This window comes from Daucus carota, chromosome 4 (genome assembly GCF_001625215.2).
Source record: "Daucus carota subsp. sativus chromosome 4, DH1 v3.0, whole genome shotgun sequence".
Lineage (NCBI taxonomy): Eukaryota > Viridiplantae > Streptophyta > Magnoliopsida > Apiales > Apiaceae > Daucus > Daucus carota.
Window position 1 is genome coordinate 48,033,340 of NC_030384.2, and position 16,575 is coordinate 48,049,914.

General features: G+C 37.0%; 3 protein-coding genes and 1 non-coding gene across 6 annotated transcripts; 1 reads left to right on the plus strand and 3 right to left on the minus strand.

Annotated features, from left to right (window-relative positions):
- The first annotated feature begins 329 nt into the window (after positions 1–329).
- On the plus strand, positions 330–4,115 carry LOC108218360 (beta-glucuronosyltransferase GlcAT14B). The gene is made up of 5 exons (XM_017391276.2): positions 330–466; positions 1,042–1,745; positions 1,840–1,915; positions 2,009–2,124; positions 3,316–4,115. The coding sequence occupies exons 2-5, from the start codon at positions 1,175–1,177 to the stop codon at positions 3,813–3,815; spliced, it is 1,263 nt and encodes a 420-aa protein (XP_017246765.1). The 5' UTR covers positions 330–466; positions 1,042–1,174; the 3' UTR covers positions 3,816–4,115.
- A 7-nt stretch (positions 4,116–4,122) lies between these two features.
- LOC108218358 (protein SPA1-RELATED 4-like) lies at positions 4,123–8,553 on the minus strand. Of its 2 annotated transcripts, none has more exons than XR_010291096.1 (7): positions 7,374–8,553; positions 7,137–7,294; positions 5,560–6,517; positions 5,281–5,473; positions 4,881–5,192; positions 4,724–4,783; positions 4,123–4,642 (listed from the first exon to the last, which is right to left on the minus strand). XR_010291096.1 is itself a non-coding variant. In XM_064091371.1 (7 exons), exons 1-7 carry the CDS (start codon positions 8,163–8,165, stop codon positions 4,454–4,456), a joined length of 2,616 nt encoding a protein of 871 aa, XP_063947441.1. In that variant the 5' UTR covers positions 8,166–8,552; the 3' UTR covers positions 4,123–4,453. The 2 variants fall into 2 exon arrangements, 1 of the variants encoding a protein (XP_063947441.1); XM_064091371.1 differs by having other exon boundaries at positions 5,327–5,473; positions 7,374–8,552.
- TRNAS-GCU (transfer RNA serine (anticodon GCU)) lies at positions 6,697–6,778 on the minus strand. The gene has a single exon. It is a non-coding gene; the product is annotated as a tRNA-Ser (tRNA).
- Positions 8,554–10,441: 1,888 nt separating the features above from the next.
- On the minus strand, positions 10,442–16,392 carry LOC108218359 (probable serine/threonine-protein kinase At1g54610). 2 transcript variants are annotated; one of them, XM_017391275.2, is made up of 9 exons: positions 16,203–16,380; positions 15,493–15,982; positions 14,373–14,657; positions 13,509–13,826; positions 12,533–12,760; positions 12,049–12,149; positions 11,549–11,663; positions 10,968–11,423; positions 10,442–10,863 (listed from the first exon to the last, which is right to left on the minus strand). In XM_017391275.2, the coding sequence occupies exons 2-9, from the start codon at positions 15,901–15,903 to the stop codon at positions 10,657–10,659; spliced, it is 2,121 nt and encodes a 706-aa protein (XP_017246764.1). In that variant the 5' UTR covers positions 15,904–15,982; positions 16,203–16,380; the 3' UTR covers positions 10,442–10,656. The 2 variants fall into 2 exon arrangements, with proteins under 2 accessions (XP_017246764.1, XP_017246763.1); XM_017391274.2 differs by having other exon boundaries at positions 15,493–16,392.
- Positions 16,393–16,575: the final 183 nt, after the last annotated feature.

Below are 16,575 nucleotides of genomic sequence, written 5' to 3' on the forward strand. Positions count from 1 at the left end.
ATTTAATTTTAAAATATAATTAATTTATCCATTCTAATTTAACTAAAATTCTTAACTTATTAAAAAATTCTGACATATTTCTAATATATTCTAAATTGATATGTCAATTAACTAATTCCGATAATCTTGCTCCGACTTAAAAAGAATTATTTAAAAGTTGATAAAATATATTTAGCTGATGAGTTGATTCTTGTTTATTACAAACACGTATCGTCTTTCTCCGCGTTTCCTTAATTCATTCTTTACAAGCTATATGTACACGTACATAACCGAGATGACAGTAACAAGAAACTGTACAGTAACCTCGTGAGTAAACAACTAGATTAATGTTTAATTTATGTACAAACTACTATTCATTAAACAAACTCTCTCACTATAATTATATTCAAATCTCATCTCTCTCTTACATCTCTACATGCTGTCTGAACAAAGCTCTCCTCTTTCATCCACACACACAACAATCAAGGTTCTTGTTTTTCTTCAATCCCCTGCTTATCCAAAACATATACTTACACAGTTACACTGCATTTGTATGTATATATTTATATTTTCAGCTTCTTGATTTGTAGTTGCATATGCATTTGAAGTTGATTTAGCTATTCAAATATATTGTTTAGTTTTAAGATTGATTTTTTATTATATGATGACACCTATGTGTGGAGCTAGCAGTTGTGTTGATAATTAAGAGTTGTTAATTATTTTAGTGATTATTGATTAATTTAAGTTACCCACCTGTAATTTGCTGTTTTGGAGAGTGATTTGTATAAAGGGCTAATGTTGAAGTGTTAATGAAGTAATGTTGATGCTGTCTGTCCTTTTCTTAAAATGTTTTCGATAATAACATATTGAATATGTTAGTTTAGTTGTCAATTACATTGTTTGGTTATTATAATAATTATGTTTGATCTGATCCCGATTAGGTTTTCTTGTTTTAATCATGATGATGTTAAAACTTAAGCTAGTTGATAGAGAAAGCTGGTTATTCAGTTTATGGGCAAAGTTAATCGTGTATTCTAATTGAGGGGAGTATTCTAATTACAGGATTTGTGTGAAGAAGGTCCTGTCTGAATCTGGAAGTTGTAGATTGCTGATTGATAGGTGTGTATATATTGTTCTTGAAATGAACAGGATTGGTTTTATGAGATTTCGGTGAAAGTTGAGATTGATATTAGATATGGGGAACTTAAACATGGAGAAAAAATGGGTATTTCCTCTTGCTATAAGCTCGCTTATATGTGTGTTTCTTCTTGCAACCTCTTTGAATATGGGCCTAGTGTCATCTTTGCACACCATGGGTTCCCTCCTTTCGATCTTCCCTTTGCGTGGTATGGCAAATCCGTCGAAGATATATTTTGCTGAAGATAAATTTAAGCAATCTCCCCCTCCTCCTTCTCCTCGTATTCCTCGATTTGCCTATTTGATTTCTGGGTCAAGAGGTGATTTGGAAAAGCTTTGGAGAACACTTCAGTCGTTATACCATCCATTGAACCATTATGTACTGCATCTAGACCTAGAATCACCTGCTGAAGAGAGACTGGAGCTAGCATCTCGAGTGGAAAAGGAACCAATGTTTGCTACAGTTGGGAATGTGTTTATGATTACTAAAGCCAATATGGTCACGTATAGAGGACCGACCATGGTTGCTAATACTCTTCATGCATGTGCCATACTACTCAAGCGAACTAAAGATTGGGATTGGTTTATTAACCTTAGTGCCTCTGATTATCCTCTGGTGACTCAAGATGGTTAGTTCTTTTGCATCTTGAATTTCTTTTCCAGTGGAAAAGTACGAGTAGTTTCATTTAATAAGTTGTTTGATAATCTATTTATCATGTACAGATCTTCTCTCCACGTTTGTTGGTTTAAATCGGGACCTCAATTTCATTGAGCACACAACCGACTTGGGATGGAAGGAGTAAGCTCATCTTTCCCCTATCTGTACACCGCAAACCTTCACTTCAACCTTCATTTCCTACACCGATGTTAATATATCTAATTTGTATGCCAGGGGACAAAGGGCAATGCCATTAATTATAGACCCGGGTCTCTACCAAACAACAAAATCAGATATATTTTGGGTGACGCCTAGGAGAGAATTGCCTACAGCCTTCAAGTTGTTTACAGGTTGGTTTTCTTCCCGTTATTTACTTTGTAGCTTGTGATTATTGAAAAATGGGCTATACATTACTTTTCACGCAGATGTGTTATGGCAATATCTTTTAATTACTCCAAATTGGGCATCTTAATATCTAACTTTAGCTTGTCGTAACTGTTGATCCCTATCTAATTGATCTTTCTTATTCAGTTCAGCTCTCTCATATCAGGAAAATCACTTAGTATGCCTATGGACACATTCTTTTTGATGTGTGTACATTATTTTCTGGAAGAAACAACCTTTAAATGAATGCCGATGTTTGGTTCTCAACCACCTTTCCTGCTCCCTTGCATGACATAGTTATAATTGCAATAAGTATGAGAATACTTCCTCTAGATAACATTTAAGGCTAGAGTTTGAAACGAGATGCATTTGAAATTTTCGCCATCTGAAATAAATTTGTCAACAACCTGCTGATCAGCTTTGATGCCTGATAGACCAATCTGCTTAATTCGGTTCTCATCTGACTTCTATCTCTGGAACACCCATTATTTAATGTATCAAATAACGGAAATCTTAAAGCAAAATAAGCACACAGCAATTCAAAACAAATCCAAAGCAAATAGTCGCCCCAAATAAAGCGTGAGCTAAACCCACAGCTCAAAGTGAAATCAATACACTACCTCGGTAAAAATATATACATCTGATGATGTTGGATATGTCTGTTATATATCTCAATACAAGGAAACCTACTTCACCTGGTAATTTAGATTCAGCCCCCTTACAGAGAGCTTCCATAAGCTTCATGATACAAAATCTTTATGAGTTCTTCTCTCTCTTTTTTCCCTTTAATACTATTCGCACTTCCTAGCAAAGTTGCTTTTAGCTGATTGTTTAGTAGATGAAGGTGGGAATGTTATATTGCTCAACCTCTGCATGTGCTAGCCTCTGTTATGGCATTCACTTTGAGTGTATGGAACCCGCAAACAGAATCAGGCTTCGTTGAATGTGTTCCTGTTGATAGTACTAATTACTGTATGACTATGACTTTGGAAGGATTTTATAGTGATGTGAAATTCTGAAGTTAATTGCTATAGTAAAATGATCAGTGAACTTTCAAAGATTAGATATAATTCACTATATTTTTTTTCCGATTCTTAGAGTCTGGGTAACTTTTAATTAAAAAAATTGGTTACCATCATATAGATCCAATTTTGCAGGTTCAGCTTGGATGATACTCTCACGTCCATTTGTGGAATACCTCATATGGGGTTGGGACAATCTTCCAAGAACAATGCTCATGTACTACTCAAACTTTGTCTCGTCTCCTGAACATTATTTTCAAACTGTCATATGCAATGCCCCAGAATATATACCAACTGTAGTTAACCATGACATGCATTACATTGCTTGGGACAACCCCCCAACACAACATCCTCATACATTATCACTTAATGACACGGGCGATATGATTCGAAGTGGCGCTGCCTTTGCACGGAAATTCAAGCAGGACGACCCTGTTCTGGATATAATTGATAAGGAGTTACTACACCGGAAAAGTGGGAACTTCACACCGGGTGGTTGGTGTTCTGGAAATCCTCCATGTTCAAAGGTTGGAAATCTAGACAAGCTTAGACCTGGTGCAGGAGCCCAAAGGCTTCGGCGTCTTGTAGGTAGATTAGTTTTGTCCGCTAAATATGGCCGAAACCAATGTCAATAGATATTAATTGCTTTGCTCCGAGGATGGGAAATATTGATCTCTGTTGTAGCATTCTTGCTTGAGGTTGGAGTTATAGAACATACATATTCCAGTTAGCAAGCCTTACAATAATAGTTGGGATTTTTGTATCAAAGGTACAGCACAGTTGCCTCTGCTTTTTACCTTCCCTGTATATGTAACATATATACATGTATACAGAAGATGACAATTATCCGATTTCTGCACCAATGTGTAGGCCGTTAAATTTATACAGTACTCTTAAATCCGAAACATTAAAAGTTTGGTGGTATCTATTTGTAATCGACTGTTTAGTGACTAAGGCTTGTAATGTTTTGATATATTGTAGAAGTTACATAATGTAAAAAAGTGAAGCACAATGTTCACCCTTTTCTCCTTTCCCTGAAAATCTTTATGTACAATGAATTGATCAGAAGAATCATTGTGATATTGTTCACTTTGAAAGAATCATTAGAGCTCATTACAACATGTTCACTTGATCTAGATCTTCTCTCGTCTTCACGAGCCCTGTAGATCAACCATGTTTGTTTGTAGCTGCTCAGTCCTGAACTGCAAGTACTGGGGAAGCAGTTTCATTTCTTCTCGAATTGTACCATTACTTATGGAGCCAACTGAGCAACCTAAACCATCTCGAGTAGCTTTATGTTTCCCATTGAATTTGCAGCAAGCAAAGTGGAGGACTGACTGCGCCAGCAGACAGACGAGATGAATTGTGCACTGTCGTCTAATTCATCACCAGAGAGCGGGTCTGGGTTGTCGAATTTGAATGATAAAGCAGGCATTGGAAATGCTTTCTGGTAGATGAAAACCTGCAGGTAAAAGCGAAGAGGATTAATCAACAAGAACTGGATTCAGAGGCAGCGGGAGCTTCTAGGGATTATAGGAAGTACCTCATTCGTCTCTGAGCCTGTCGCGATGTAGCCATCAGATATGGATAAACCTACAAAGTTCTGGTGAAGAAGGATGTATCTTAAGCATCACTTAGCTTACACTATATAGCTTAAGCACAAGGAGTCTGGACTAGTAAACAGAAAGAGTGAAGTTTACCTTTACATTCGCGTGACCTGTAAACGACTGAAGAGGACAATCAAGAACTCGGGAAGTGCAAGCTGACAAATCCCACATCTTCAGGGTATTATCCGTTGATGCAGACACCAGATTCTTTGAATCAATGAACTTGATGTAGCTCACGGTTTTGTTGTGACCAACCAACGTGCATAGAGGCGTTTTCAAGTTCCGAAGATCATGATAATAGATATTATGATCTGCAGAACCAAATGCCAGATAGTTACTGGAATCTGAGGGGAACTGGACACAGCAGACATTGGCTTTAGTTTTGATCGTGGCCACGCTGACTCCCTGCAGTAACAACCCATGTAAGACGAACAACTTATTATACATCCAGATAGAAAATCTACAGGCAGTGGTAATTAGATAACTGCAGTACGTTTAGTTTCAAAGCTGACAGCCACCAAATGCAAGTATATTATTGCCTGATTGATATTCCAGAGCTTAACAGAGCCATCATCGCTCCCGCTGGCCAACAAAGTTGGATCCGCCATTGAGTAGTCTACAGACCACACGCGCTTCTCATGCTCTTTCATTTCTGTGAACACTTGATTTCTCACAACGTCCCATACCTTCAAAAACCGTTAAAGAAAAACAATTATTCTCACCTCAGAAGTAGTTTGAATCGTACTGGAAAAGAGAAGTCATTTGAGCTTACCTGCACAACGCCATCAAAGTTACTGGAAGCGATCTGGCTTTTGATGTAGCCATTCCAGCATATACTACTTAGCTTTGATCGACTAGACATTTCAACAACGGGGTAATGGATATCACGGTCTTCATCTAGGATTGTACCGTATTCAAATACTTTTATCTTCTTATTCACTCCAGCTGTTGCAAAAAATTCTCCATCGCGATCAAAACCTAAAGAGCATACCAGATTAGATGAATTCAAAAGATCAGCTTGCTTCAGCTCTGCTTTAACCTTAACTTTTGTGATCGTTAAATACTTGCAAAGCCCCTCCAAGAACGAATCGATCCATCCATCAATCCTCCTGCTCTCCCCATAATTCTCTACGACTGGCAAACTGTTGAGAGGACTTCTTTCACTGGCAACAACAGATCCTCTACCAGCAATACTCAAAGATGAATTTTTTCTGAATGGCTTTTCTGTTGGTCTGCCAGCCCTGCGCCTAGTTAACAAGTAAGCGGATTCTACTTTCTGGAAATTTCTCATCAAACGAGTACTTCTGGATATCATTTTGTCTTGCTTGTCAGTGGGAGCTTCTGAGTTCTGATAAACGTCGTTACCACCATCTACTTCTTGAGCGTTATAATTCTGAGACCCTGGCCTGGGCCGTTTTCTAGAATTTAAGCAGCCAGAATCGTTATTTTCAATTGAAGACGCGCATAAAGTGGAGTCAGAAGGATTCTTCTTTGAACTGGACCGTCCTTTGCTCTCATGCTGCAATTTTTTTACTTCATCTATATCAGATGAAATAAACGATACCATCTCACACAATTTATCTGTAGCTTCCTGTTTCCTTTGTTGCATCAGTAGAAGGAACTCTAGAGATAACTCCTGCTCCTCTATCTTCTCTTTAAGATCTGAAACCACTTTACGTTCTTCCAAGTCATTTCTCGGCTCATTAAGAAACTCACTTTGCAATAATTCACTGTCACGAAGAAATTAGATATGAGTTCTGGAAAAAAAAAATAACAGTCAAAATTTGCGGAAGATTGTGAAAATGCACAGTGGAACATAAATTAAGTATAAGAACATCTCCAATGGCGATGGCTATAATCGTTGGCTAAATTGGACCTGTAAGACATGTAAAATTTGTAAAAAAAAGTGCGACGCCTGAGAGATTCGAACTCTCGCGGGGAAACCCCATGTACTTAGCAGGCACACGCCTTAACCACTCGGCCAAAGCGTCACTTATGTACAAAATTTGTCTCCTTTACTAACTATTATTATATCTAGTATACCTCTCTGTATTTGAAACAAATGAACAGTACCAAGTAAGTATGAAAACCTCCAGTTAATTCAATTCAACACATCTTACATTGAAAAGATTCGGACAAAAGGTAATTTTCTGATTACAAACATGGCATTTGAAAGATTCGGACAAAAGCTAATTTCTTGAATACATACACGGCATTTGCGGGATAACATTAATAACAAAATGATTTGAGTGCAGAAATAGAACTTCTATCACATCTTAGCATTAAGTTTGTGAAAAAAGATTGTACAAGTTCAAGCAGAATATGATAGTAAGATAAAGGAATTCTCACCCCAACTTTGGCCTACTAGTAGGCTGAGGATGCAACAGCCATAAGCAAAATGAAGCTTCTTTAGGCCACTTGAGCAGCAATTGTGGAGGAAGGACGCGATGTCTCAGATTAGACATTGTCCCGCACTTCTCTTCTGCTGAGCTAAATGTACAATACAACTGAAATAACATGAACAACAATTTAGAAGAACTCCACATTACAACTATCTCAATGTATAACAATACTGCATTTACGAACCTCAAAAAGGAGTACCCCCAAACGATATATATCAGAAGCACAAGAACTTGGAGCGCCAGAGACCTCTTCTGGACTCGTATACCAATTTGTTTCCATTCGCAAGATTTGTTTCATTGGAAATTGAGGAGCCTTTACATCAGTTTGGTAAGCATTACTAGCTTTTGCTGATGCATTGGTTAAATTCTCAGAGCCCGACTGCAAACAGCTACTTCCTGATCTCATCTGTGAAGCATTTCTCTGATTTATACTGTGAGAAGAACTTTCTTTCCCTAGCTGTCTATTGTGGTGACCTGGCTCACGCGAGGAAGGCAAACCAGGCCCCCCTGAATCTGCTGTTTGGTTATCTGAATCACAATCTGAGCCTGAATCTGAGCAAGAAGCGGACTCAATAAAAGAGACGTGGTTGAATGAGGACATGACAAAGCAGGAGGGCCTAACATTATGAACCACAAGACCCTGCGAATGTGCTAGAGAGACCACCTCTACTATCTGCCTAAAAATGTGTAAGCATTCAGGGGCAGCCACCGCTCTGTCACGGTTGTCCAGCCACTGCCTCAAGCTGACATCAGTCCGCTCTCTTTCACGATCACCTGCCTTCCCCTCTTCACAGGATCTAGGAAACCCAAGTTCTCCCCTTCTCCCCAGAATATACTCATAAGCATTTGTCGTCTCATCTAATGACCTAATAGAATTAGCACGAATTGACAAGGGGTTTCTGTCAGAAACCGCGGAGCGTTTAAGTCCTCTGGAACTGTCAGACTTCTGCCAGCAAGAATCAGAGGAGCCTTCCATTCTTATCCACCAAAATCAGCAACAACACAGAATGCACACAATCAAGAAACAAACTAATTTTAATCTTTCTCGATCCCACAGCCATCTCGAATCAGAAACACATGGTAGCCACACAACCAACCAAGAACACTAATCAACTAAAATTGCCAAATTCCCTGAAGGCACAAAATATTTGAAGACAATTTTGATCAACTTAAAATCACTCCAAATCACAGTAAAGGATCAGACATAAGAGCCTGCAGCTAGAACTTCAAAAATAAGCAGTTATGCACATAAAGCTACCCCTAGCAAATCATGCAAACTAATTATATATATTACAAAGCACCACCACAGTTTTACACTTGTAAACACACAACCAGAGGAAAACAAAGATAAGAAAGATAGTAGCAGTACCTGTTTAATAGCAGGAGAGCCACAAATAAACCAACTTGAGTTGCTTCAAATGAACCTATGCCTCACAAAATATTTCCCACGCTGGCTGGGGCGGGTCTAGGATTATTTTCTTGGGGACACCGAGCATATATTTGAAAAAATACCTGTATATTTTCAAATATTATGGAGATATTTTTATAATTTTGTAAGATTTAGAATAGTAAGAATCTATCAAAAAATTTTAAGAAGGAGGCGTGTCTCGTGCCTCTTATTAGATCCATCTTTACCTACCGATTTGAATATTATCACAATTCACACCTCTGGACAGAGAACCAACATAATTTAATGCAAAAACAATAAAAAAACACAGACAAAATCTCATATATTTCAAGAAACACTGATGGTTTGAGTTGATATAGTTAGTACCCTGAATCTAAACAATTTTTATTGGTTTTCAAATGGAAAACACAGGTCCCCATGGTCACTACTAACCCACTTGTTTATGTTTTTATTCCAAGTAACATATGTGGCTCAATTTCATCCGTGCAACTTTGTATTGCTTTAGCCTTTAGCATGTGGACCAGTAGCATCTCATATAAAATTATCAATGAATACAAATAGAACAAGATTGTCTAAGGAGAGGATCTTATGGCCTCAAGTCTCAGCCAAACAGAAGGTTGTGAGTAGATCAAGATAAGTCAACTTATATTATATTTAATCGTAAGTACTAATTAACAATAATCTAATCAGCTTTAAATCAAAAGGCAAAGATTAAATATTCAATAAGCAAGTTGATTATACCAGTACAGTTATTGTTAAGATTTAAAAAATGTCAACAATTTGACACCCCCATACTTTTCTAATCACCTGATTTTGTCCATGTCAAAAAAGGAAGATTGATGATGAAGTAAATCTTAATATGCTAGGGAATTGATTTGGCATAGAAAAATAATAGAAATAATACAAAAATGATTTTATATGATATTTTAGAATCATGTGTTTTACTAAACTCTTGTTTCATCTCTAATAAGGCTCCCAAACAATTCAGAAAACAAATTATAAACAAGTACTTGTAAAAATATTACTCCCACCAATTCTAAATGTTTATCCAAAATTTGACAGGTCAGACTAAATTAACAAGTATTAAATTTTTAAATATTTATACTAGTAAAATTATATACAATTTATTTTAATATAATTTTATATTTTTAATATTTATAAGTTGTTTTTAAATTTAATCAATTATATCCGTCAAAAATTAATTTTAAAAAAAAAAGTGAAAGAGCTTGTCATGTTACACACCATTTATAATCCGGCTCACTAAATTTTTACACTTCTTCGGTTTTGAAATCCTAACTTACCTACGAGTGAGTGCATTTTTTTTACGGAAAATATTTATCTATGAGTGCATCCTTTTTCGGAAAATATGCCCTCCTCTCTGTACTCTCCGGCAAATTTTGATACTTCTGGTATGTACTCTCGCAAATATGCTCTCCACTGTGTACTCTAGCATGGGGATAATCCTAACTGATTTCTTCTCCATCTTTGCAAATATGCTCTCCACTGTGTACTCTAGCATGGGGATAATCCTAACTGATTTCTTCTCCATCTTTGAATATTAAAGAGTTCAAATCTTGTCAGAAATATCTCAGAAGATAACTAATTTAAATCTTGTTAAAAATAAAATGGACTGAGTACATATGTTTACAGTTTACTCCAAGTCAAAGACATGGTGCATCATGTTGGGGAGTTGGTCAAACCACAAATATCATATCCATCACAGATACCATATCCGCAATAGAATAATTAAACCCCATTTGTAGAAAGATACAAAGGCCAAGAAACTTATTGTAATCTCCGCCAAGGATGATGCCAATTTTTAAAAATATCATAAACTCTAATACTCTACTCTAATGGACAATATACATATATAGTAGAGACTGCATGTGTGGAATACATGAGGAAAAAAAAGAAGTAACAACTTCCTAGTACAACCTATATATCATCCAGAGAATTGCCTGTCATTATTTAAGAAAAAAACCTACAACTTAAATACTAAACAATTAAAGATGGATTTTCTTTAAAGGTAATTTGTTCTTAACATTTGGACCGCTGTAGTTCAACGACCAGATATGAAAAATGAATTGGTTGATAACTGGTTCTTTTCGGCCTGAATTCTTTTCAACTTCGCCTTGTCTATACGTGAACGTCTAACTGCTTCTTGGACATGGCGATCACGGTCTTTCAGTATCTGATCAACTTTGCCTGCTGGAGCTAGCAGCGGTCCAGAGTAGTGAATGTTGTTGCCTTTTGACCCGTAACCAAGCTGGAGAAGATGAGGAGAATTACAATAGAAAATATTTAAATGTGTAAAAAGAGCAATAAGTATTCATGGAAAGTTGGATCAATTGATTGATGAAGGGAACTTACAAGGATTGGATCTTTGTTGTTATTTCTTCCATCCTCATGTGGTTGGCCTGTAACACTTGGCATATGATCCTGCTTTCTCCCTGAATCAGAAGACTCCTTGAAAGATCCTGGAAACCTTCCAATTACTTTCGGAGTTTCTTGTTGTAAATAACCAGGCTTATCTCTGCGATCTTCAGATATTAAACTTCTCCTAGCCGCAACTAGACTATTAACCGAGGATAACTCAGCACCAGTCGAAATCTTAGGTGGATCATCCATGTTTTTCCCGACCTTTGTCCATGAAGCTCGGTGAACCAATGGTCCGGAATGAGAAGCTCTTTTGTGAAGATTACCCTGGGGGTCATTGGCTTCTTCTTCAACAGCTTGGGATGGTCTAGGAGGCTCAATGGGAAAGCCAGAGGCCACTTCTTCCTGAGGGAATTTCTCACTCCTGGAATTGGATTGACCTCTTCTTTTCTGCATGTAAAACACCCACATCATAAATACATGTGAAATAGAGAATACATGATTCTACACCAATGGAGAGAAACAAGAGGCCACATGCAGAGGGTAGATCATGAATTACACACACAAAAATATACCTGCATTGAGAGGACTAGCTCAGCATTAGCATCAGGTGCTGGAACGGCCCGAGACTCTCTTTTTACTTTCCTTTCAGCATCATATCTAGGAACCTTATTTCCACCTGCTGCTTGCCTACAAGTTTAAATAAATAAATAAATAAGCGACGTTACGGGATAAAGCACTCATTTGGCCAGGTTCAATATATAGTAAAAAGGAATCATCATAAGAAATTCATGGAAGGGGCAAGTGATTTTGACAGAATGCACAGCTTTCTGGTGATGACCTTACAGGCTTACACTATGACAGCTTGTATTCTTAGCAGTATAAATGGACGATCTTAACAAAACCAGAGCCAAATTCAGTCGGAAATGGACTTATAGACCTAAATCAAATATGGGGGTGTAATATATGGAACATGTGTTTGCCTGTGGATAAGAGATCTCCACATCATGCCAACAATAATATTTTGCTATCAAATATGTATGTACACATTAAAATGTTATTTCACATTATGCACCTTCTAGCTTCTTCATCCCGTAGCTTTGCATCTAATTCTTTGCTAGGGGGATACTTTGGCAAGCTTGAAGGCTCACATGGAAGTGGTTTGGAAGAAAAGAACTGCAAGAAATAAGCAAAATTTAACATTAGAAACTTTATGAATAGAAGAGGTTCTGATTAAAGCCATTGCTATGCCAACTTGACTCGTGTAATATAGAGCCTTGATTATAGGATTCATTCAATATAAATTTAAATGATATTGTGCCGGACACCACCAACTCGAAATTATAGGTGAAGAACAAAGACCCTTTAAAATGACAGCTCACAGCACAGACTGCGTCAAATATAAAAAAATGGATACTCTACAGATTACTAACGGAACTTAATAATATATATAGATATTGTAAATAATTCTTAGTCCTGATAAAGAGACTAGAAAATTGCAAACTACTACTTTCAAGATGAATCACTGAGATACAGAGGAATTCAGTCCAATTTTGTACCTCACTCCTCAAAGCATTAGCTGCAGATTGACGATCAGCAGGATCTATGGAAAGCAGGGTTTCCATAAGCGCCAATGCTGGTGCAGGAAAATCCTTAAATGTCTCTGCCACACATCTTCTATATGGCTGTTGAGGCTTAAATATGGTTGCATGGGGAAGCTTCGATTTTCTCCAATAATCTTCAGAGGGTGAGCCACAAAGCTTAAAAATTTTATGCAGTTGTTCCACCTAAAAATTAATTTGTTCAATACTTTACATCAGAGAATAAATTTCAATACCCAAACAGAACACTACTTACATCTATCACATGTACTGCCGTACTGGTATATATATCTGGAGGATGGCAATAAGACGGCATAGATGGAAAGGACAGAATGCAAAGCAATTAGATCACTAGAATTGCCTAATCTATTCTACAGCCGAACAGTTTTAACTTTAATTAATTAGCTATATATACCACTCTTTCAAGTTAAAAGAATACTGATCACCAAAAAATTGGAGATACAAATGTAACACAAGAAATCAGACAATTCAAAAGTGACATTCAAGCATACTACTCCTAAACTAAACTTAGCCGTAAGAATTCAGACGTGCTTCCTACAGCTAAAAAAAGAGAGACAGCAGGAATGACATGTTGTCTCCAAACTATGCATATTAGGTAATGGATAGAAGAAAAAGGTACTATAATCCAAAATGGAATTTGAGCAAGACTTCTCTATGCTACTGTCAACAAACCATGAATCTTCTTTATGCAAGAAAAGACAAGCCTGTCTTTCTAGCAGTACCATGAAATACTATGCACCGCCTTATTAAAAAAAATCGTATGTAAAGCCAAATGTAATGGTTGTGTTTTGGTGACCTCAGATTGTTCGGAGAACCTCAGAAATTAGCCATGATGATTGATTTGTAAGGATTTCAGTTTTCCGCTAAACATGGATAAATGCTCTTCCAAGGCAACACATATATAACATAATACCTCAGTTCTTCCAGGCATAATTGGTTTGCCTGCATATAATTCAGCGAGTATGCAACCAGCACTCCATAAATCCACAGCAGTACCATAATAAGTGGCGCCTAGCAAAAGCTCAGGGGGGCGATACCAAAGAGTAACAACCCGGCTTGTCAAAGGCTGACTTTGGCGAGGATCATAAAAGCTTGCCAAACCGAAGTCTGCTATTTTTAAAATGCCATTATTGTCTATTAAAAGGTTTGAACCTTTTATGTCACGGTGCAAAATACCACAATTGTGACAATGATCTAGTCCACGTAAAAGTTGCTGCATGTAACACTTGACCTGCATAGAATACTATATAATTTAAACATAAATTCAAATATGATACTAGTGAAAGTGTGAACGTTATTAACCCATTGTGACGATGCCATCTTTCTAAAATTGACTCCCTCTGACTTCTATTGATTGTCATACTGAAGAACCACGCAGAAGTTCTCAGTGACACAACAAATCACATCAACAATTCTACGGTGATGTACTTCTCTATGAATTACTCTTTAGCATTAAGTATGTTTTAAAATATGTTTCAGGGATGAGCAAAGATAAAATAGTAATAAATGACCAATGAAAATACATTGTTGAAACAATGTCAAACATTTAGCTTCAGTTTTGAAAATAAGGGAGGTACATCATTAAGATGGTTATGTTATCACTTTGCGACACGAGTTCTATGAAATTTTTAAACCAACTTGACGGAAAATTACAGCATAGAACGAGATTACCAAGTGATTAATATTTTCTAGTTACTTGACACTAATAGCTCAGTACATACAGGATACAATATACAGTAGTTTCTGAATCTAGTCAATACAAAAACTGTGCAAGTACCTGTGATTCTGTAAACTTCAGGCTAGGGTGAGAAGCAAGCCCCGAAAGATCATGCTCCATATACTCGAAAACAAGATACAAACTGCATGACATCCTTGACGTGACAAGACCTTCCAATTTTATTATATTTGGATGATCAAGTCTACGTAGAATATGAATCTCTCTGGCCATAAAACGAACACTCTCAGGTTCCAGGTTATCAAATCGTACTTTCTTTAATGCAACTATCTTTCCCTTATCTAGATCACGAGCTCGATATACATTACTGTATGTACCTTGGCCAATCTGCAATGACATGAGCACCAGTCAAGTCAACAGTTCATATTGACAATTTCAAAATGTCAAGCAGCATAGAGTGTTCGCAAAAATGATCTTTAGTAATGATCATTACGACACCGCTATGGGCTTTACCCTAAGGACATCCAAAGATTACTTGTAAATTGTGTCCAACTGTAACTATGCATGTGAATAGTATTGCCGAGCGACAAGTGTAAAGTTCCTAACTACTTAAATGGGAGATGATAGGGGGGACAAATGCAGAATAAAAAAGGTGTAGTCATTACTGTTTTGTTTTAAGATATAGAATAACTAAGAGGTAATTTATTACGTTTATTTTCTGAAGAGGTGGAAGTGGAAATGTGGAAATCTATCTACAGGTGCGCTACCGAGGCATGTATGATATCTTCCATGATTCGGGTTTTGACGCCAGTTTTCGAGCTATATAAATTTTAAAATTACTAAAATGTGTAATGGCTCGTGAAATGCTGATAAAACTAGTTTCGGCGTCCTATCTATCGAGAACTACTTTTCTTACTTTCTTATTATCAAGGAGCACATAGTTGCTTTTCCCAAGGTTTCGATATATTTGCATTTATAATTGGAAAAAATGGTCGAGACAGGACAAGGTCATATATCAACAAAAGAAACATTTACAGAGGAAACAAGCACAATAAAATTTCATTTACCCTTATATAAACATTGTAGTAGTAATTATTCAAATGAGCTCAGAAACAGAATTAAACACAATAAGAAAACCATCTTCAGATATTTAGCCAATTGAAAAATCCAAACTAGCCAATTCAATAAGCCAATATAGCACAATAAGTAAAGAAGAGCGTACTTTATCCAATTTCTCAAAAGAATCTGCCTTTCTTGGTATCCATCCTCTTATAGCTTCACCGGCCACTCCAGCCAACCATGGGGGCCATCCAGCAGCAACCTGTTCCCCTTCTGTAGCTCTCAGAATCCTACCTGATCCAGGATGGTTCATAGCAATAGCATACTCACTCTTTTCTCTTTTCCTCTCAAAATGCTCTCCATTCAACCTAATTGAACCATTAACTTGCTTATCAATCAGCATTGCCCTCCCATCATACCCATCTAACCGATCTTTCCCTCTACACCCCTCCTCTTGCCTAGATGAAGTAACCCTCCCAACCCGAATGTCCGACGAAGCCTTACTAGACAACCTCTCTCTTGGACTCTCCCTACTATCTTCAATTGCAGAAGGCTTACAACAATTGACACCCATTTTACACCCCCAACCAATAGCCTAGAACTCCACAAAAACAATCACTCCAAACCCCTATTTCACAAATTCACCCTCTTCCCTGTTCATCACATCATTATCCAACTTAAACAGACTTAAAATCACAAATTGATTTTACTAAAAAAGAAAACTGACCCATCAACTATATAACCCTATACAAACTTTCAACTACTCAAACAACACAATTATACAAAATTACACAAGAACTCTGATAAAAAATCAAGAAAATGCAAGATTGAACCCTTTTGGCAAAAATACAAGATGGGTTTTTTTAAAAGTACCTGAAAAGGGAAGGGTCAAACAAAAGATTAAAACTTGAGCAGAGACAAGGAAGAATGCATGGATCTAGGTCACGGATTTGTGTCCAGGAGGAGACACAGAAAGAGTGAATCTTGGTAGTGTATTATTCTCAATTAATCAATACTAATATTTGTTTATTTATTATATTGAAAAAGGGGTTGTCAAAAAATTGTCTATCCGTTTTCTTGTGCAGTATTTATGTACTCTGAGTCTCTGACCACTGGGGGACAGCTTTTTTGCAAGTGTTTCTTTATTTTTATGTGTATGCATACAGAGTGTGGAGTCCACCAATTTGGAAACTGAGACATTCTTAATCACAATTAATAGAAAGTGGGGCGTCTTAATCATCTTAAG

Coding starts and splice junctions, on each gene's coding strand:
- LOC108218360 (XM_017391276.2), top strand. CDS start 1,175: ATGGGGAACTTAAACATGGAGAAAAAATGGGTATTTCCTCTTGCTATA. Junction 1,916..2,008: donor ACCGACTTGGGATGGAAGGA/GTAAGCTCATCT, acceptor TTTGTATGCCAG/GGGACAAAGGGCAATGCCAT. Junction 2,125..3,315: donor AGCCTTCAAGTTGTTTACAG/GTTGGTTTTCTT, acceptor CCAATTTTGCAG/GTTCAGCTTGGATGATACTC.
- LOC108218358 (XM_064091371.1), bottom strand. CDS start 8,165: ATGGAAGGCTCCTCTGATTCTTGCTGGCAGAAGTCTGACAGTTCCAGA. Junction 6,518..7,136: donor ACTAGTAGGCCAAAGTTGGG/GTGAGAATTCCT, acceptor TCTTCGTGACAG/TGAATTATTGCAAAGTGAGT. Junction 5,474..5,559: donor ACTTTGATGGCGTTGTGCAG/GTAAGCTCAAAT, acceptor CGGTTTTTGAAG/GTATGGGACGTTGTGAGAAA.
- LOC108218359 (XM_017391274.2), bottom strand. CDS start 15,903: ATGGGTGTCAATTGTTGTAAGCCTTCTGCAATTGAAGATAGTAGGGAG. Junction 14,658..15,492: donor CTTTTGAGAAATTGGATAAA/GTACGCTCTTCT, acceptor ATGTCATTGCAG/ATTGGCCAAGGTACATACAG. Junction 10,864..10,967: donor ACAACAAAGATCCAATCCTT/GTAAGTTCCCTT, acceptor CATCTTCTCCAG/CTTGGTTACGGGTCAAAAGG.